At 34.8% G+C, this 22175-nt stretch overlaps 1 protein-coding gene across 2 annotated transcripts in view; it reads right to left on the bottom strand.

Moving 5' to 3' along the window:
- Positions 1-22175, bottom strand: part of norpA (no receptor potential A) — a 98982-nt gene that overhangs the window by 31242 nt on the left and 45565 nt on the right. Inside the window, exons 4-6 of one of the 2 annotated variants that reach the window (XM_089642606.1) lie at positions 9948-10007; positions 5593-5730; positions 3194-3273 (exon numbers count right to left, since the gene is read on the bottom strand). In XM_089642606.1, coding sequence (XP_089498732.1) covers positions 3194-3273; positions 5593-5730; positions 9948-10007 — 278 coding nt within the window. Of the gene's footprint in view, positions 1-1573; positions 1654-3193; positions 3274-5592; positions 5731-9947; positions 10008-22175 lie in introns of both variants that reach the window. The other variant, XM_089642607.1, reaches the window with a different exon arrangement.

Below are 22175 nucleotides of genomic sequence, written 5' to 3'. Positions count from 1 at the left end.
TTTTCAAATTTGACCAATAAAATTCCATCTTCAGACCCGATTTATTCAAAAACAAGTTCAAATAAAAGAAAATTATAAAACAAAATCGTCTCCAAATGTGATGTAAATTCAGCAGTTTCTTATTTGTAGGTACATACTACGTTTTAGTCTTTTGTAACATTTTTTTATTGATACATTAGAATGATTTTTTTATAAAATATGATTTGGTAATGTGAGCCTCACTGGGTGTTTTACCTGTGCTGAGGCCCCAATTATTTTGATACAACTGGGCAACAAAGAATAATGGTAATATCCATTCTAATTTTTGCTCTTATTTTATTCTGTTTAGTTTATAGTTGTTAAATACGAGGATACTAAAAGAAAAATTCATAGTATTTAGAATGTGAAATGTAAGAAGTGAATGATGAGTAATGTAAATGTTGTATAAAATATTGTGTTTCATGAACTCCTCACATTAGAATTCTAGATTGCTACAAACCAAGTTTAAAAAAAAGCAAGCTATAAAAATCAATTATTCCTGTATTAGTATCATTAACCTTTGGACCACCAGACCCTTTTTGAGGGAAAATAAAAATGGAATCAAAAATGAACTCTAAGTGTTTCAAGTGTAAGCGATTCTGTTAAAAATTTATATGCACTTTCTCATGGCAGTCAAAAAGTTCCAGCTAGGGCGAAATTTCAATGCCAGCAGCGCATGAATGGTTTGTCTGCGGGAAAAAATTCTTGTCACTGGTGCATGAACGATTTTCCAGAGGTTAAGTCAGTAGTTAGTAAGCAAAGCATAAGATACAATAATTAGTAATTTGTGCATGTGATGACAATAAGTGATTAATTATATTATTAATGGGCTATTATTAATAATTATCTATTGAAATTATTGCTCCTCATCAGCAAAGCAAATGATCTTCAAAATTTGTTATGGGAATGTTTAAAAAGAATTACAATTTAGTATTAAATGCCCCACACTGGTCAGAGAAAAATGTTTCCATTCTTCATGGTTAGAGAATCTTTATGTTTAAGCCAACTTACACAATGTTTTAATTAAAAACAAATTGAATATGAATACCGCACGAACTCCTTGCTAACTGGAGCCATTGAGACTATGGCATCCCCAATTGGGAGGCTAAAGGGAGTGGGGAAGGGAAGGAGATGGGAAAGAGGAAGGTTGGGAAGTATCTGGTTGTTTAGGTTTGCACTTCAAACACAGGTTCATTCACCATTCCAAGCACCTTTTCAGTTCCAAATGGTGATGTTTCACGAGGTACTGAGATTTCTATACATTTATGAAAATTTGGAGAGTTGTTAACATGAATGAATTATTCAAAAAATGGGAGCTCCCAGGTTTGTGGTTTTGTCATTTCGATTGTTAACTTTGATGGAACATACATTTTAAACAGGTACCTTTGGTCAAATTAGGTAAACCGGGCAAAACACTTTTGAAAACTGTTATAAAGTAAAATAAAAAAGGTTAACTAGGTTAGGTTAGATTAGTTCTTTTTATCATTCTTCACGAGTTTATATCACTTTTCAAAAGTGTTCTGTTTAGTCAAGGAACCATCAAATAAATACTCACTGTTTCATCAAGTTTGTGCGGGGGCAGACATTGCTTCCCTTATTGTTGTGTGTGATAAGACGCAGCCCATCCTGCCAAACCTGTATTCGGAAGGGTGACCACACAAACAAAAATCACCAGGGCATGCGTGAAACAATATAAATAAAACAACACGTGCAGTGCAAAACAAAATTCAAAGCAAATTTATTGTGTTGGCAATTTGGCAAAGACTCGAAACACTTGACAAAGCTCGCCTTGACAAAAACTAAACATATAATTTTATTGAAACTTCTGAAATTCTAAAATTATTTCTACAACCAAATTTGTGGTAAATTCAACATTTAATAAATGTTGAAATGAGATCCCTGAGCCGTATGTGTGCTAAAACCATGTTTGATTATGTGAGGAATGAAGAGATCCGCAAAGAGTGCAAGGCTGATGTAAGCGTAGTAAGTAAGATTAAGAAAGGGACGCTTTGATGGTTTGGGCATGTAGAGCGAATGAGCAAAGATAGGAATGTATGGAGGATATATGATGCAAATGCGAATGGTGGCAGAAGTCGGGGACGCCCTAGGAAGACATGACACGATCAAGTGAATCAGATACACAAGTCGGGCCATGTCAAGAGTCAGAATAATAGAAGAGTATGTATAATACGATGTATGAATGTGAATGAGGCAAGAAGTGTGTGCCAAGACCGAGTTGTTTGGCAGTCGGTCCTCTTAGTTAGTTAGTTAAACTTATTTTGATGTGACTTTCAATACGAATAATACATTAATTTCACACGCACAGGAAGGACCCCCTAAGGAAATAATTTCCCTCAGAAGCTATGTAATATTTGGGAATGCTGCTTGAGAGTTTTTTTTTAAGAATTTTAATTTTATTTATTTATACTAACCTACATTGTTTACCCGATGTCACTTATTTTCTGCATTTAAAATTTTTATTTAGCTGTAAATATTGCCCTGAAGAAGTCACAGTTGTGTTTGAAACTAGTAGGTCTTCAACTCAAATAAAGTGAGTCAACAATTAATTTTGAAAATGTCATGGCTTTGTTTTGTCCTAGATATAGTGCCTTCAACCTGCACTGTTCTATTTGTGAATAGTTACAAACTACCTATTTATAAACTGAGAAAACTACAAAATTGGTGGCACATCAGCATCCAAAGGGTTAAGTCATACATTTTTATTACACAATAAGATAATGATATTCATAATATTTATTAAATGTAATCAAGAATCATTTACAATTAATATTAGTATATTAATATTCTATTGTTCTAATATCATAATGACAGCCAACATAAATAAAATATGAAGTAAAAATAAAATAAACAATGAAACCCACTTTCAAGATTTCCACATAAGATGTTTCACGACTAAGAAATTTGTTTTTTTCTGTCCCTTGAAGAATAAAATTAAAAAATTATCCAATTTATCCCACATGCCTATAAGGTATATTTTCCAGTATATTGGGAAACCTTATAAGAGAGTTTCACTGTGGTCAAAGTAAATGTGAAGAAAAGATAAAACACAGTGTCTGGAAACTGGCGTGAGAAGAGAAATAAAAACATGTTAGTCCAAAGCAAATCATGCATTGCGCACATGCACATAAAGCCCATATTTCGGATCTGCACTTACTGCTTTTTTAGACAGGTCATGGGACAAAAGTTGTTTGCCTTCCCGTTGTGCGTTATTTTGCGAAGAGCGTCCACCCATACCTAGTCATAGGAATTTAAGAAAACAAAAACATTTGTAAGTGGAAGACATAGCTACCATTTCTCTTCAAAAATACATAATATACGTACACCTTGTCCTAAAAATCGTGGTACAGCAGATAGATGCGATCATCTGCATAGGGCCGGCCCTGTGTGGTCGCAATTGGAGCAGTCCGCTCCGGACACAGACTTGCCAAGAGCTGAGGAGCCAAAGAACCGAGGCCCTGATGATACCTAAAGCCTAAAACGGTGCCAGGCGCCGTTTGGCTCAGGGCCAGCCCTGAATTTGCAGCACACAGCAAAAACCCAAATAATTATGTTTTTGCGATTTGAGCATTTGATTTTTTTTAGGGCAACATACTATGCTTTGATTCATTTTAACCCCCGAGCATAGACAACATAGCATTGTGATATTTACAAAATCTGTCAGATTAGAGATTAATTTAGAAATATTTCCGCTTAACATTAAATTTCAAATATTTGAATGTAAGAGTATAATATGGTAAATTTTTAAATACAAAGAGAAAGCTTGGTGTTCTCTCTACCTAAAACTGTTTATATCAAAATGTGTCTGAGAATAATAGAAGATAAGAAAGAACTTTTATTAGAAAGTGTCATTGGTGACACGTATGACACAATGTGATTATTGATATTTCGTGGTGAAAATGTCACTAGTGACCAGACGGGTTTAAACAATAAACTACTAATTGACAGCAACTGAGTAACGACCAAATATTTCGAAATAGACCAAAATAAATTCAACTTTAGACATGATTTAAAAAAAGGTATTCTACAAAATAGATCCCAAAACTGATAAAAGTTTCACCAGCCTCCTGCGTGTTCCACGAGTTTCTGGACACCATACACAGTCACATTAATGTGCTGGGTTTTACACTGCAAAAGTAACATAACTTAGGGAATGTTAGCGTTGGCCGTTTGGGTAAAACATTCTTCTGAGGTACTAGAAAAGTGCTTATTATATTAACTATAGGGTTTTCCAATAAGAGGTGTTATTTTGAATAGCCCCCTATTTCGGTGGATGTTACTTTTAAAGCTGTCATTTTTTGACATTTGACAAGTAGAAACTACGCCATTAATAAAAATGGAACGATACATGCTTCAACAACGCATTAAAATTATTAAAATTCACTATTATTAATTTTTAGAATTCCATCGAAAAATCATAGGCCCATTTCCACCTCGGTGGCTTCGTCGACAAGCAAAATTGTCGCATCTGGGGCTCGGAAAACCCAAGAGTTATTGTTGAAAAGCCTCTCTATCCTCAACGTGTGACTGTTTGGTGCGGTTTATGGTCCGGCGGAGTCATTGGACCTTACTTTTTCGAAAATGAGGCTGGAGCAACAGTTACGCTGAATAGATTGCGCTATCGAGAGATGGTTAATGATTTTTTATGGCCGGAATCGGATGGTATTGATCTGGACAACGTTTACTTTCAACAAGACGGCGCTACGTGCCACACAAGCAACGAAACCATTGATCTTTTACGGGAAAAGTTTCTTTGAATATCAAAATAACACCTCTTATTGGAAAACCCTGTATTAAAAAATATAATATATTCTTCTCTTTTATATTTCAGTGATACATACACATTAATTTCATTGTCAGGTAAGTATCAATGACATAATCTGATATTACTGATATGTAATTACCAGTTGCGGCTTGTGACTTTTGGGTATACTAGAGTGTTAATATTACAAAAAATGGCAGTATTGAAGTTGTTGTAGCTGAAAAAGATTTTTAGGAAATTTCAGTTTGGAAGTGCGCCGTACGGATTACCCATTTCAGTGCTAGTTACCTACAAATATTAAGTACTTCAATCACAATTCGCTGTATTTCCAAACAAAAATTAATTCCCAATTACGAGTATTAATGGCAGTAATTTGTCACACACACATCACCTTATTGCAACAGTGTTCTGATTAAAAAAAAAATCTGATTCTGATGTTAATATTGTTAGCTCTGGGCCCCTAGCATAAAACATCAATAAAGGTTTTATTAATAATTTTATTTATTTATTGAACGCCCATAGGGTTTTGGAGACATAATGCAGAAATGTCGGTAACTTGTCATCGGTCCCGAGCATAACTGCAGATCTCCAGTGAAAAAACAATAATTCACGTCGACCAAATTAAGCACATTATTCGTTGGTTTGTTGGTTGGCGAAGAAAAAAAACCGACAAAATCGCTGGGTGTTGCCAGGGCTAATACAATAATTTGAAATGTTTAATAGGAGTTTCAAATCTCTCGTCAGCCAATAATATTTTATTTTTGCAACATTATTATTAGTCATGCAGTGCGTACCTTTGCTGTGGCGGCATCGGGACAAACTACGTGCTGCATGTTGATGTTGATATAGTCTGTTCCACTGCATATTGTCAGAGACTTGTCCTCTAGGGTGTCTCCGTGCTTGTTGATCAGGTTGAAACTTAGCTTAGAATCCTGGAAAAGACAAAAAAACGTTTTAATGAGTTATACCGATTACCGATGTACTGAACCTTCGGATCAAATAATGATGAAAAATATACATTATCATTATTAACCTCCGAGAGAGTGAGTTTTTGAAAGCAGAAAGTGCTCAAAAGTGAGTTTTACCTGCAAAATAATAATTCTTTTAAATTGTGTATTCATTGTGTGTTTTACAAAAATAGAACTGTTAAAAAAATACATATTGTATAATATCAAAATAAAGGGAATTAATCAGATATTAATATATTATTATTAAAAATTAGGAAGATTTCTAAAAGTACCGCCATATGGTGTACGTCCAATCATCTTTAAGCATATTTTTTTACGGATGTGCAAGGTACGGCCATGCTTTCCTAGAGCTATGCTAAACAATATGACTGGTCAGTGGCTGAGTTGGCATTGCGTCTGGTTCCCACCCAGACGCAGTGAGTTCAATTCCTAGGCTGGCTAAGTCCTCCATCACGACACAAGCAACATTTCCCGTTTAGTAGGAGATTTTCAAATATCGTAAGGTTATTCGTAATCCAGCAAACTATCTCAAAAAAAAAAATGATGGTAGATATTCTCAGTATCGCCTTGGTGAAATACCACTATTCAGAATAGACCCTGTGCTTGAAATGGCTTTAGCCATGTTTGGTGATCAGATCCGAATAGACAGTTTCTTCCCCAACTTCGTCTTCTCCATATTCTTCCCCTCTTCAATACCTTCAGCCTCACAACTCACAACAACATATCCCAATAAGGTTTGCCATAGTCCTACTGGTTCTAGATGGTTGGGAGCAGTTGAGTGTTCATATTTGTTGGAGAAAACAATTTGTTTTATTTAAGATAAATAAAGTTCTCCACTCTAGAGATAATTAAATTCCTGTGTACAAAGCTTTCTGCTGACATTAACAATTTGAGCTTAACAAAAAAACGGTGGGTGTGAAATGTGAAAACAAAACAGACTTTCATGTGGGAAAAAAACAATAGAATATTAAAAGTTGAAGCAAGCGAAATGTATGCAGGTACCACTGAAATAAAAGGCACAAGGTGAACCAGTGATGTGACAGCGACACATGAGCCCAAACTGACTATGGCACCCAATTATTTGGTAATGTCGTGAGGCGGAGGGAAGGAGAAAGAAAAAGTAAGGTTGGGAAAACCTGATTATTCGGATTAATTTAAAGTACATCAAGCTAAATTTCAATTCTCAAAGCTAGTATTTAATAAGGGCTCTAATAACAACAGTGGCGGCTAGTGAGTTTATTCTTGCCAGATGGGTTAGAGAAATAATTAAGTTAAAGTAATTTTTTTTTTAAATTATACTTTGATTCAAATGAATTCGATCAGATATTTTTGTTACATTCATCCTATGATTTATATTCTATATTCATCCTATGATTTAGATTATACATTCATATTATGATTTACATTTTACTTTCATCCTATGATTTACATATTACGTTCATCTATAATCTTTTCACGATATTATATTCATGTTAAGTCGGAATTCTTCTCAGTTCAAATAAATTTATATTTAATGATTTTTAAGAAAAGTAATATTCTACATTTCAAGATTCTAATTCATTGCAAAATTAATTTTAAATTGATTAATTCAAATTAATTTATATTGATTTTAAAAAGTACCTAACATTCTAATTGATTCCGAAATGAATTTCTAAGGACCATAGAAAGATAATGTTTCAGTTAAGTTTTAAGATTCGTTTTACCAAACAAAGGTCTGGAGTCTATAGGGACTATAGCATCTCAACTAATTTCGGTTGTGGGTCTGATTGTGTAACTCTGATAACTCAAATTTGTTTCGACTCATTTTCGAAATTGGACCTGATTATGTCAAGAATTCACAAGCTATAAAGTACTAACCTATAATAAACAGAAAACGATTTTAATTCTATATTTTTAAATGTGTATTTTTATGTTTAATTTCTTAACAGTTAATCTTGACGAGTAAAATCAGATTCAATGATTTTTCAAGGGACTGGGCCTATTAGTGAACATGAAATTATGAATCCAATAATTAATTTTAAGTCCCAAAAAAACTTGTTCCAAATCCACCCCCCACCCCAGGGGGAAACCTCCCCATGTAAATGCTATAGCTACGCCACTGCCACCGCCCACCACTGGATGCGAGGGAATATCGGCCAGTCAATTAGACTATAAGACAGCTAATCGCAAATCCCCAGATAAAAGAGCCCACGCCATTAGCACATTTCCAGTACATCACAGAATTATATGCAGCTTTGTGCTATTTCTGTATCGACTCTGGCATAAGCCGACTTCAAGCATTACTTTATACAAGAGATAAACTTTAAATAGATGACTGATTTATAGGGACCTGAAAAATTCGTGTTCATTTGAGGCGAAACTTACATTATTTTTGAGATATTTTTTTGTACGTAATAAACAAATATTTTATTAAACTTAAAATATGATCGCTTTTTGTGATCTAATAATAAACGTACAAATTTTAATTTACATATGATTTATTTCTAATATTTATGACATGGATAATTTATCTATCTTTAAATGTGCTTAATCTTAATTATACAAAACAATTTGTGTTTTTGATTTGTTATTTCTTTTAAATTTGGTTTTAATATATTCTTTCTGTCTTGTATAGGGTGTGTGATTGTGTTTATTGTATTTTCTCTAAAGTTGGTAATAAATTTCTTCGGTATTGATTTATATTAATTACACTTCAAAATTTGCCTCGTTGATCTATTATGTAATTTGGAAAAATTCTAGTTATTTTAGAGAAAATTTGCTTTATTTTAATTGATTAAGAAAATGAATTAAAGATTAATTGTTAGGTGATATGTTAAATTCTTGTTATTTTGAAGCAAAAAATTGTGCACGCCTTTTTCATTAAAATTTTCTAATAAATGACAGCACGCAACGTTTTCGACGTAAATACCTATTTAATGGCTTAGTTAAGTATTTAGAATGTTCAATATTACTTTTTTATTTAAAAATACCAGAAATCGTCGAGAGAAATATGTCGAGCAATGGTAAAAATCGCGTAAAAATGACAAATTTCGCCTAAAAAATGGCGTTACCGTCATGGCGATTTTTTCACCTATCCTCTACTGATTTATCATCACGCGCCAGTTGCAGAATGCGCACGATTTATTGTTGCTTCTTCGACAAGGGTTTGCGACATTCATATACCTCAATTGTTTGTTATTTTTATCATAGGAACTAGGAGGTCGTTATATGCGTTGCAAAAATCTCGCGCTGGAAACATGTTAAATTAATTTATTTAGTAATAAAGATTAGTAAACACAACTTGAATGCTAAAAGTATACGAGCTAGGATTAAGACACTTGGCATAAGGCTTGGTATCATATCTCGGCCTAGGGGCCGTTCAAGTATTACGTAAGCAGATTTATTACAATTATTTACCCCCTCTTCCCCCTTGTCACCAAAAGTAAGCAAAGCTCTTACCCCCCCCCCTCCCATGCTTACGTAAAAATTGGTACATATATGCATTTTTCTCTTATTGTATTCTGTTTTTTGAACGTATTAATTATTTGTGGGAATCCCCGAATGTGTATTCGGTTTTCAAACATAGACAATGTGTGGGTTGCAAATGTGTAAAAAAAATAACTACTGCTGAGCAGTGCTGACGTTATCACTACCTCGACCCCCCCACCCCCCCATGTCATCAAAAATAAGCAAAGCAAAGACCCTCTGCCCCCCTATAGTGCTTACATAATACTTGAACGGCCCCCTAGATTAGAAATTTATATTTTACTTGGTAGTCTGCACTGGAACTGGGGTTCGGAGTTACAGGGCCACGATGTTAGTTTTTCACGTGCTGGTTCACTGATTGAATAAATATCGACCTTAACACGTATTCATACATAATCGAGAATAATCAATTAACACCTGAAGATTTGAGTAATGAGCATACATGATTATTGTCTCTGATTTTACTCTACAATACCGGTTAGTAGATGAGTTGACAAATGTGTCAGGTTCCCACCCAGGTGTCGTGAGTTCAATTATTCTGCCAGATAAGTCCGCCATCATTGCACAAGCAACATTAACCACGAATAATGATGGTAGGAGGAGTTTTTAAAATATTGTCAGATTATTCTTAACCCCGGAAAGATTGAGAAATTTTAGAGGGATGACCAAGGAATCATGAAATCAGCAACACGGTAAAGATGTATTAAATACGTTACCTTCGGCACACCTCCCGCTCTGATGTCACTGACTTGACACAGCTCAATAACGTCTCCCTCCTGAAACAAAAAAAAATCATGAAATCTCGATTCACATTTCTTCATAACGCCGTATTATGGCCACCCATTTGGGGGATGTTGAAAGGCAGAAGGAAATAAAATTAAGGGGGAAACAAAAGTTGACCCGATCACTAAACATAGCTACAGTCATTAAAAAATTTACTTTGATTCTGAATGGTAGTCTCTCGCCAGGGCTATACTGAGAGTAGGCATCTTCTAATCTGGAACGAGGTGTTCCAAATATTATAATTTCAATATAAATCATCCATTTTTTTTTTTATTATTGTTGATTCAAAAACAGAACTCTGTTTGGGACAAATTATTATACAAAGTCATGGATGTTTTAGGTAATTAATAGGTAAATTAGATTCGTTAAACATGCAGAAGTCAAGCAAACCGCACATATTGATGAAATTATTGCGATAACAGTTAGTTTCAATTAAATAACTGAGAGCTAGGAGGAATACTATTAATTTATTTATGTAATTCAATATTATTTAATTAAATTCAAAAAACGGTTTTTGTTTTTTCTCCATATCTATTATTTTATCAATTATAAAAAAAATAACTTACGAGTTGCTTCCACGAGCACCTACATTTCTAAAATATTTTGTGTTTTCGGGTGTTTACATAATTAAAAAAGCGATAAACAACCATGGCAGGCAATTACTTAGGAATGTAGATAATAAAAAATAATATACCTAGTTAGTAGGAAAAGGAACCTACTATAAATAATATTGTTCATCACGTGATCACATTCTTTGTTATTTCCAGAATTTCATTAAAGATTATCGATTTAAGTTGAAATATAAGGTAAAGATTTTAACAAATTCTTCGGGATATTGGTTAAAAGCTTTAATATTTCCCAGATGTTGACTGCTGTGTATATAACGGTATACGAATTGGGCCCGATTCACTAGCTTGCCTACCGGTTTCGCCTACACTGAAGATTCGCCGGAGGAGGATATTATCAACAAACAAAGAATAAAGATTATTAATTAAATCACTCTGGAAACTATAAAACCTAACGTTAAGATTATTCAGAAAACAGAATGGAATGTAAACATTACAATCAAAGAATATCTAATACGTTTAAATAACCACGATTATGAAGAATTCGCAAACACTTCAACGAAACACTTCAAACTTTTGATGGTGACCCAGAGAATCTTAACAATAAATTAGAAAACTAACTCAGCGTGAAAACGGGTAGCAAGCACTCTCGAAGGATGAACTAAGGTCAACGCAACTATTTTCAGCTCGCTATGCTATACACATCACGAGTAAATAATATGACAAATAAATAATGTTACTGTAAAACAAAGACTACGAAAATGACTTGTTCAATGTTTGTATTTCTAAACTTTGGCGAAACTGGCTAGTAACGGAACTAATACTTCTACAATAAAATGAAATAGTAATCACACTAGAAACTAGAAAACTTATTCACCAAAGGCATTAGAACTTATAACTTACAGAAATATCCTGATTTTATATTATTAATGTACGGTTTTTAATGTCTAAATGTTTGCAGTAATTCTTGAAAACCCTGGGTGAGAGTAATTTTATACATATACTCTATATGGTACATTAAAAAAAATGCACCCCAGGTAACCGCTTGACTCCGGGCGAACCGCCAACGCTTAAAAAATTGCACGCAGGCAACCAACCCACTTGACTCCACGCGAACCGCTAAAGTTGAAAAAATTGCAAAAAAATTGCCCCACAGGCAACCACTTGGACTACGTGAACCGACAATGTTTGAAAAAAAGGTTTATTTAATAAACCGACATAAAGAATATAAAAATGTATGCATACGCACATCGCTCAGGTACATCGAATGTGTCTGCGACTTTACATACATTTCTTACATACGCACTTCGATTGAATGTGTCTGCGACCTTACATACGCACGTCGCCTAAGTACGATCGAATGTGTCTGCGACCTTACATACGTACATTGAATACGTACGATCGAATGTGTCTGCGACCTTACATACATTTCTTACGTCAACAGACAGCAGCTACTTACCCATAAAGTAATGTCCCGTCTACTATCTTTAAAAAATAAATAATTATTTTTCCAAGAGGCACCGCAGGGAAGAATGACTACAACACTCCTAAACTATCTTTGTTCTGAGGTAGATATTATCATTTAAACTTCAGTGTTTCAAGATGGCAATTAATTTTGTTCAGCACAAGGCTGCGTCTTTAACTGATTTTATTAATGTAATGGTTATTTCACAATATATAAAGTAAATAAACGATCGTGGATATATGTTGTATTAGAAGTAGACCAGCATCCAGAATGCCTAGAGGGGCGCAATAAATAATCCATAAACTTGTGGGTCAAAAAGAAAATAGGTCGAATTACAACACCATCACAACTCGCCCGTTAAATCACACCAATCAATTAATGCCAACATTCTATTATCATTCTGAATCTGATATCTACAACATAATAGTAATTTATTGTATTAGTATATGCGTTGTGATGAAATGTGAAAGAGTTTTGAGACCAAAATTTCATTACTGACAATTTGGAGTAAATCCCTAATCACTGGCTAAATAAAGTAAGTCAGGTAAGTCTCTTAACAGCTTGTATAAGTTTTAAATTTAACTGATAAATAATCATTAATGTAAGGTAAATGGTCATTTATGAGCTATGTAAAATTTAAAACATGTCTATTATTAAGGGGGTTCAAATGTACCATCAGATAAGTAAAATAATTAATATTGCAATGTTCCCAAAGTTCCGAAAAATTAATATAGAATTAAAAAAAATTGTGGGTGCAAATTGAAGTAAACAGTTCATTACTTCACATTGAAATGAACTGTAAAACGACAAGGATAAGATATAAACTACAATTCCACCATTTTCAAATGAAACGAGGAATTAAAAATAGCGATATTTTTTTCATTTGGTTAATTAACTATTTTTCGTGTATCCGAACATTCAATACTTCCGCTTGAGGCAATTAAAATAATTAGAACAATAGGTACTCTCACCTATCTAGTTATCACACAATAATGTGGCGATTTGTGGTTCTGCCGCTGAGAGCTTCGTTGAAACATTTCTTTCTCTAGTACGAGATTACGAACAAGTGGGAGGGCACATTGCAAGGAAAGCTAAATTTACGACGTTTCCTTATTTACATTAATTTATTCTTTTTCTTATTATGCTAAACTCATTTTTTTTTTGTTTTTTTTTTTGATTTTATTAAATTTATGTTGCCACTTGTATATGTATTATGTATTTACACTCTATATGGGAAGAGTGAGGTTGTACTTCCTCCCCACATTCTGGAATAAAGAAATTATTATAATTATTGGCAATTTTTTTTTAATTTAGCCAACACAAAGTAATGACCAGTTCACAAAAGGCACCGTGTACATAAACAGACTTTATTTATTAAATATACAAATAAAAAGAAAAGATTATAAAATTATTAACACTGGCTGATAGAAACGATTTTATTTTTATTTTTTTATTATATTTATTTATTATATAAGTACATTTTTGTTTATTTTTTACAATATATGATCAAATATTTAAAGACTCCTCTTCCATAGAAGCATTAGCTTGTGGCTGGAAGAGGAGTGTACATTGTTTTATTACAATAAGTAAGTAATTAAAAATAAAATTATTTTAAACTTATTTGAAGTGAGTTATTCTTAAGATTAATTCAATTGGAAACATTTTTTATTTTTTGTATGTTTGTCTTTAAAATATTTTTTCACAGTGTTTATTATTTGGATGTTATCATTAATGTTTCTCATTTCTTCAGGAAGTCGATTGAAAAAAATTCTTGCTCGGTAAGTGTAATAATTTTGTGCAAAGGAAGTGTTTAATTTTGGGCATGGAAAAATATATTTAAGTCGAGTACGGTTTTCAGTTAGAAATTGATACTTGTCTTTTTCTTTTATGATTTGAATTAATGCATTTTTAGTATAAAGATCTTTAAATGAAGGCACTTGAAATTCTTCGAATAATCGATCCGTTGGGTAATCGGAAGGTTTTCGTAATATTATTTTAATTATTAACCTTTGTATCACTTCTATTGGAGTAAGGTTAGTTTTGTATGTGGATCCCCAACTAATGATACCATATTAATAGAATCAAAACCGGGAGACGAACCTCCTTTCATATAATATATGTAAATACAAAATTTTACGATGAAGAAGACGATAGGTAAGTCACATGGATTAGTTGCTTCACGGAGATAACGAAGTTAATTTTCAAGTTCTGTGAAAGTTTTGTTATTATTATAGTTCTGTGAAGCAACTGGCTATAATAACAGAATTTTAATAGAACGTCCAGAGAACTTGAAAATTAATGAATTGTTCAAATTCTGAGAAACAACCAGTCCTAAGTAAATTAACCTACATATTAACTTTTCGGTACTTACTTCTCCATTCATATGAATAACGTCGTTTTAGATTTCGCATGGCAACAAAAAACCAATTTTCTGATTTCTAAACTTGAACTTGCGACTTCCAGCTACGTGATGAATAACTACGTTATCCGGAGAAGGGGAGGTCAACCCCCGGTGCGATTGCTTGCAGCCGGCCGCGGCCCCGCCCACAACACCCCTGACCTATATTCCACCCCATCTTCCCGTCGCTAGTAAAGGGCAGAGATGAATCCGAAATGAAAACACAGTTTGTAATAATCGTTCGTCTTTTTTTGACTTTAGCGATGTGAACAGATAATTTTAATTATATTTAAACTAATGAACTTGTGAATCTAACAATTAATATTTACTTTTCAACTATCGTGAATGAATAATTCAAAATATACTTTTTTAGTTTATAGTATTTCACTTAATTGTCTTATATTGGCTAGCTTTGCTAACCGGTTTAACCCGAGATTTTTAAAAATGAGGAACAAACAATATGGTGTCTTGTCTTACTTGAGACAGATAGTTTTATATGTCATGATGGAATTGACGAGGTAAGCTGTGTGAAATTCATGTCTCTAGTGCTTACCGTTTGAGAGCAGATGCGAGCATATTGAGTTTCACAGAGCCCTTGAGGTGATTTTTCACAAAACAGCGCTATACAAACTAGCCAATATTATTTTCAACTAATTTCCATCATATGGCATTAGATCAGAAAATCATTAGGTTCGATTTATAACAAAATCAAAAAATAAAAATAAAGTTTTTATAGTACAGGGTTTTCCAATAAGAGGTGTTATTTTGAATAGCCCGCTATTTCGGTAGATGTTACTTTTGAAGCTGACATTTTTTGACATTTGACAAGAAGAAACTACGCAATTAATAAAAATGGAACGATACACGCTTCAACAACGCACTGAAATTATTAAAATTCACTTGAGTGAATGAAATGCAAATCATCTTGAGTGATGAGGCCCATTTCCACCTCGGTGGCTTCGTCAACAAGCAAAGTCGCACCTGGGGCTCGGAAAACCCAAGAGTTATTGTTGAAAAGACTCTCTATCCTCCACGTGTCACTGTTTGGTGCGGTTTATGGTCCGGCGGAGTCATCGGAGACCTTAATTTTTCGAAAATGAGGCTGGAGCAACAGTAACGGTGAATGGATTGCGCTATCGAGAGATGATGATTTTTCATGGCCGGAATCAGATGGTATTGATCTGGACAACGTTTACTTTCAACAAGACGGCGCTACGTGCCATACAAGCAAAGAAACCATTGATCTTTTACGATTGAATATCAAAATAACACCTCTTATTGGAAAACCCTGTATAAAGCTGCTGCCACACGCAAAGCTCACATCAACAGATAATATAAAGCACAATAGCGCTCGCCATACAATCCCATACAGACCCGACACACGTAAAAAGATAACGCGCTATAAGTGTGGTTCTGAACTTCGCTAACCGAATTTATTTTACGTAACCGCTCCCGACGCGATATTTGAAAAGTTATGCGTCCCCCTCTCCGCCGTAAAAAGGAGAGGGGGTCATTTTAAATTACGGAGCTACCAACTAAGTTCCGTGTTCCCTTTGACAGCCATGACATAAGCAGCCTAATAATGCATTTCTTATTTATTATGTTAGCTCATATCGTCATGTGTGCTAGTAAATTTAGAAACATAAAAAAACTTTATTTGGCAAACATACTTAACATATATTTAAAATATAAATATAATCAATATTTGAATTTGAAGTAAACAAATTTTCGCCCTTTCAAAATTAATCATATTTTTAATCTCAGTATGTTTATATGGTAATATCATTCGGTTTTTTGATAAAGTTGGACGGCTTGGACGAAAGTTGAGCTTATTTTACAATAATTTATTATATGTCGCTTTCGTCGATCGGCGTGCGAACTGCGAATTTCCTGATTCGACGGAGAGATTATGTCAGGTTATGTGAAAATGCGCTATTTACGCGCAGATTGTTTAAAATCTAAAAAGTTTATAAATAGCATTTATAATTAAATAGTTGGCGGCTTCATCATCTGAGGATGAGCTGTCCAACAGATCCAGCAATAGGCCACAAGTATCATCCATTTCGAAAACGTGCTCAAGCTGTCAGTAAGTAAAGTTGTCACTTTGACAGATGAAATTATGTTCCTCGGCCGCTCTCGAATTCAACTGACCCCCTCTCCTACCATAGGAAGAAATATTTGATAGCGTCGTGTGTCGGTAGAAAAGATGATGCGCTGTACATTAACTTTTGATGTGAGCTTTGCGTGTGGCAGCAGCTTAATACTTCTATTTTAAATTTTCGACCTAGTTGCGCCATCTCTTGGGCTGGCTAGTAACGAATTTCAATGATTTTTTTTTGGTTTGACTGAGGATTGAACCCTCCTACCCAGGGACTGGAGTCAACCGCACCAACAAAATACCTAATCCAGATTAGGTAGGACCGACATTTATTTAATATATTTATTAACAGCTGTGATTTCATCCAATTTCAGAGAAAGGCGAAAATGTTTTTTTAATAATTTCCCTCAGGGCCAATGTCAACTTTGGGGATGCTGTGTGGGGGTCTGTTTTAAGGAAGGGAAGGAGACGAAGTTCTGGGATGGTAAAAGTTATGAGGGTTGGGTAGAAATATAGGGATCAGTGTATCCAGGAGTGACGGACGTATGAATATATCCAGCCCACTGCGGCGCAAGGCAGTGGGTCGAGAGACCGGTTGGAGAGGCCAAAGGGTCTCCCCAAACCAGCCTTTCCCGATCCGGCCCGCCACGCAGCTAGTGGGCAGGCGCATCCTGAACACGCCTCACCCGATGAACCCGGGCATCCCTGCTGAACGTAGCGAACCACTTGGGGTGACCTATGGCAGTAAATGGTTCCCGGGACAGCGGTACCCAAACCCGCCTCCCGAATAGAAACATGTCCGCGTGCATCTACTTGGTTGCCACCTAAACTTAATAGAATGCATTGTAATCGTCAACGAGTCTATCTGCCGATGAGCTCGATCGGATGTCGGAAAGTGGGTTAATTTCAGCTTCCAAGATTTGCATTCATTCACGAAAACAACATTGAAAATCTAATAGATGTATTTACAAGTGACGGTTCGAGCACTCCTTTGATGGTGGGGACCGACATATTTTGGTAACCCAGCAACTAAGGACAGTGGCAATTCAACACAATTTTGAAAAGTGATATAAAGTCATAAAAAGTGGTGGAAAAAAACTCGGTTAAATAGGTTACGTTATATTAGGTTTTTTTCTTTTTTCATCACTTTAAATATTTTTCAAAAAAATGTTGAATTGCCACCGTCCCGAGTTGCCATGGAACCCATTTTTTACGTGTAATTAACTACCTACTGCACCGTAATCTCACTACAAACGGAGCTATACAAGTTATTCAATTATTATTATTATCAAGCATTCAAAAAATATTAAGCCGTTTAAATTCAGACAATTCCATGGTTTCATTGCGTATGTAGGTGAATAACTAAATAACCACAACGCCGTCTCTCCGCAGGGGTAGGCAAATAGTGCCAAAGAGTACATGTACACATTCACATTCATACTCCAACATACCCCTTTTACCTTATTGTTTGCATTAGATGGCTCGACTAAAGTATCTGATTCACTTGCTTGTGCCATGTCTTCCTTCTTCCTCTACCATTCTTAATGACGTTTATCCTTTAGTCGTTTAATGATCACTGATGTCCCGAATCCGGTATCTACTGAACTGTGTTTCTCAAACTTATTTGTGCCTTGCCCAACTTATCAATGCTTCAAATATTTCTATGATCTATGATCTATTCAAATAAAAAAACAGCAGTAATTGGAAATATTTTCTTGACACAAGAGTCAAAAAATGTCCTGCAGTGAAAGTGAAAGTTGTATTTTTGAAAGGGGAAGCTCAACACGAAATAGAAAATAATACAAGCCTAAAAATACCAACGCGTCGTGTTGCCATTTGCGCTAGTGTTGTTGCCAGATGTTTTTTGTTTTAAAAAGTCAGGTTCCAGTAAAATCGAAATTATGTTTTTTTGACAAAAGTAATTAATATTAATAACTAGCTGGATTTCCCGGCGTTGCTCAAGCTTTACGGAGAGTTTTTTTTAAATCAGATGTAGACAGTAATTTTCCTCTTATAAGTGTGGAAAAATTCAAGTACGAAAATTCTGCTTTGGGGTGGGAAAAGGGGATGGGAGTTTTTCGAAATCTCTTGCCTTTCGTTTCGATGGTCAAGTGCGCAAAATTTCATAATCCTCGGAAAAAAGACTGTTGATTTGTATTAAAAAAAAGTCCATTAGACACATATATTTTATAAACATATACAATATAAAGATAGATAGATTGATGATTTGCTCATTGCCCGCCAAAACATTTAATAATGCTCCAGGTTGAGAAACACTGGTATAGAATGACTATGGTTCTCCCCCACACGAGCCTATCTCTTCCATTTCCCGTAAAATTTTCCATCATCGGTCGCTTCATATTATTAATATTTCATCTCGCAATTCGAGTTTCCCCGCGACGAGGAAACGCTTATTCAAAATCGATGGAAAAACAGGAACATTGTGCTCTCGGGAAATTTTATCGCGCTGGATTGAATTACACGGCGAGAGCCATAAAGTGCACACCCGACAGCGTGAAAAAGGTCACACCCAGACTACATCCTTATTCTGTTACGTAGACAGGTAGATATGTGATTTTTAATCACTATTCAATAAGTACATTCATTGATTGGTGGGATTTAAGATAGAAAGTAGAATTTTTGAAATTTTCATATCTTGTTCCATTGCAATGAATTGTTACAATATCAGGAGTGATAATTTTCAGTTCAACTTTGCCAATCAGCGGGACTTATGGAATAACCCCGCCAAATATCAGGCAAGAAATTGCAACACGTATTCTTTTTGTATTTGGAATTAAAACCACCAGACTAGCCACTAGGTTACTACATAGGTTGTTCATAACATAATATAAATAATAGCAAGACTAGAAGTAAAGGTGAAATACATAATATCGATAGATTCAATGAACAATAATTCTTATTAACGTTCGGCAATTGATTAAACGAATAGTTTATCGTTTGTAACACTCCCGTAAAATATTTTGATAATAATAGAGAAGGGCAATATAATATTGAGTGTTCACATTAGTTTCTGTTATCGCCTGAAAAAATGAGGTTGAGAAACACAGTTCAGTAGATACCGGATTCGGGACATAGGGACTGTGATAGACCGGGACATAGAATTCATTCTATAAACTTGGTGGCAATCACGAACACAGTACACACACGCGAACATATACGAATTTCTCTGAAATTAAATGACATCACAGCAGTTAATATAAGAAATAAATGTCGGTCCTGCCCGATAGGCAATTGGCAAGGTATTGGCGTGGTTGACTCCAGTACCTGGGAAGGAATGATCAATCCACAGTCAAACTGTTTTTTTTTAATTAACGGCTACTAGCCGGCCAAGAGACGACGCAACTAGTATAGGTCGAACATTGAAAACAGATGTACGAGTATTATAATGAAATACCTTTTGTTATTTACGGGTTGGTTTTTTAAATTCTAATAACCCATGTTCTTACTGGTACGTGAGTACTTTATTCTCTATGGATTTACCTTTTTAAGCTGTCATACCTTTAAATTAAATATACCTACCATTCGTTATATTATATCCAAATTTCCAATTATGTCCTAAATCCTAATAAACATATTATTTTTTCGTTATTAAACAATTAGTAAATGTTAATCTCAAATGACCTACCGGGTCGGTATGCTACTGTATACTATCTCTATATAAAGTACATTATGTATAGTAACCAGGGGCAAGACATGCATCAACAACAGAAAAAAAATCAGAATTTTAATCAATCTCCGAAAGTTCTTCACCAATTTCTTTGAATTTTTACACAACGTTGCATGTGTATGAGTACGAGTGTGTGTTTTATATATACCTATATTATATAGATGTCACGTGTGAAAAGTAAAAACATATTTGAAAAACAGCACCGTCTGTTGGACATAAAAGCAACACGCGCTATTATTTCTCTATCTGCATATACATACTGAGCCACAGCAACGCGTGGCGGGGTACAGCTAGTATATATATATTTATATAATACTAGCTGTAAATATATAAAAATAGATAAAGAATATTTTCCTAGTCCTACTCAATCGATAGCGGGGTTTTCAACGACTTATGTGGTTCAACTTCTTATGTTTGGGTAGGGTATTTTCAATTTCTTTGACGATGTTTTTTACTTGAGTTATTTTTCTGATATTCCTTAATCCAAGATATTCATTAAGCCAAAATTTGAAGAAGAGTTTTTTTAAACCCTTGCTCCGGTTTTATGATTAAATGAGGTGTTTGATTTTTTGTGTTTTTTAGATGACACACCATAATATTTTTGGCATAGGTTTTATTTGAATACTACTGTTTAAAGATTTCTGTTGTTGACGTCTTTAAGGGGACCTTTAAAATGGTTTTTATGATGCATATCCGGGTTCCGTTTTTTAGTTGCTTATGTGATTTGATGCAATTGAGCCCTACCTTATTATCATAGTCGGCCCATGACTGAAATTGCCAGCAGTGCATTTCACTTTAAAATGTACCTAGTTTGAAATTTAGGTGGATCAAATTACCTACTGCAATTTAGTATATGTACTATGTTTTATTTGTAATGTAATTGATTAAATGGTAATGCTACGTCAGCGTTTCCAAAATCATATCGAGAGTAAATGACACGCAATTCATCGTTGAAAATAAAGCGAAACCGTTTGAATTCAACACGCACGAGTTCCAATGTGTGAATGTGGTAGCGCTAACATTGTAAATAAGTATTTCTAAGAGAAAGCATTCCAGACGCATTGGATTACGCATGATCAAAGTGTTGCAAAATTCACTCGCCTTCAAAGCGCTTCGATAATGTACAGGATGAATTCTGTATCTGCATTATTCTAATTTGTGATTTGACGTTTGATTAGTGTAGTCTGTCTCGCTCATGTCACCGTGTTAGGTCTGGCTGTCTAGATACCGCAAGATGCTGTTTCAGTAGTATAGTAAAACATGGTTCTGTGCATATCGGGGTATGCACGGTACGCTTGCTTTTGTGCGGGAGTCTTGTACAAGAAGATAAGTCAAATACTGACCCGGCGGGAACGACAACTGGAGCATACGTTTGTACATCAATGACTGGGGCACAGATGTCGTTGTACGTTGTTATGTGAAGACTAAAGACAAGCAGTGCAATGCACAAATGCACGTACCAAGGAACCGCCTCTGCCTATTATACCATAATATTCCAAATTAGAGTGGCATGAGGCATAAAATATTCACTGTGGATCCTTAGTTGACAAGATATTTAGTATTTTCTATAAGAAGAAGTAGATGGGTTTTATCAGTTTTTTTTTTGGTATGGATCCATACCCGAACTTGAAAAACTACAGACAGCTCACCTTTGGTCATAGAGCAGCGCACGCCACTGACGAACAGTTCTCATAGTAGCACAGCAAGTATTTTGGAAGTTGCAGAACTCAACGCGTTCTGAACCCCGTAACGCTAAAATATAACATGCAAATTTGACACGACACACGCTAATGTATCAAGGCAAAGCTTCCAATATCCTGTTTGTTTCATCTGGGGAAAGAAGGTGTTTACTGCGATAGGGTGGGGTGGTGGGGTGCCTGTTCGTAACTCGCAACTGAATAACTGATCTGTTCTATTTTCCTTTCCTCCCCTATGTTCCCTTCCTA

The sequence above is a fragment of the Hesperophylax consimilis genome, chromosome 18 (assembly GCF_061612785.1).
Source record: "Hesperophylax consimilis isolate HC1 chromosome 18, BYU_Hcon_1.0, whole genome shotgun sequence".
Classification (NCBI taxonomy): Eukaryota; Metazoa; Arthropoda; class Insecta; order Trichoptera; family Limnephilidae; genus Hesperophylax; species Hesperophylax consimilis.
The sequence above is the reverse complement of the archived record's forward strand: the minus strand, read 5'-3'. Positions and strand labels throughout refer to the sequence as shown.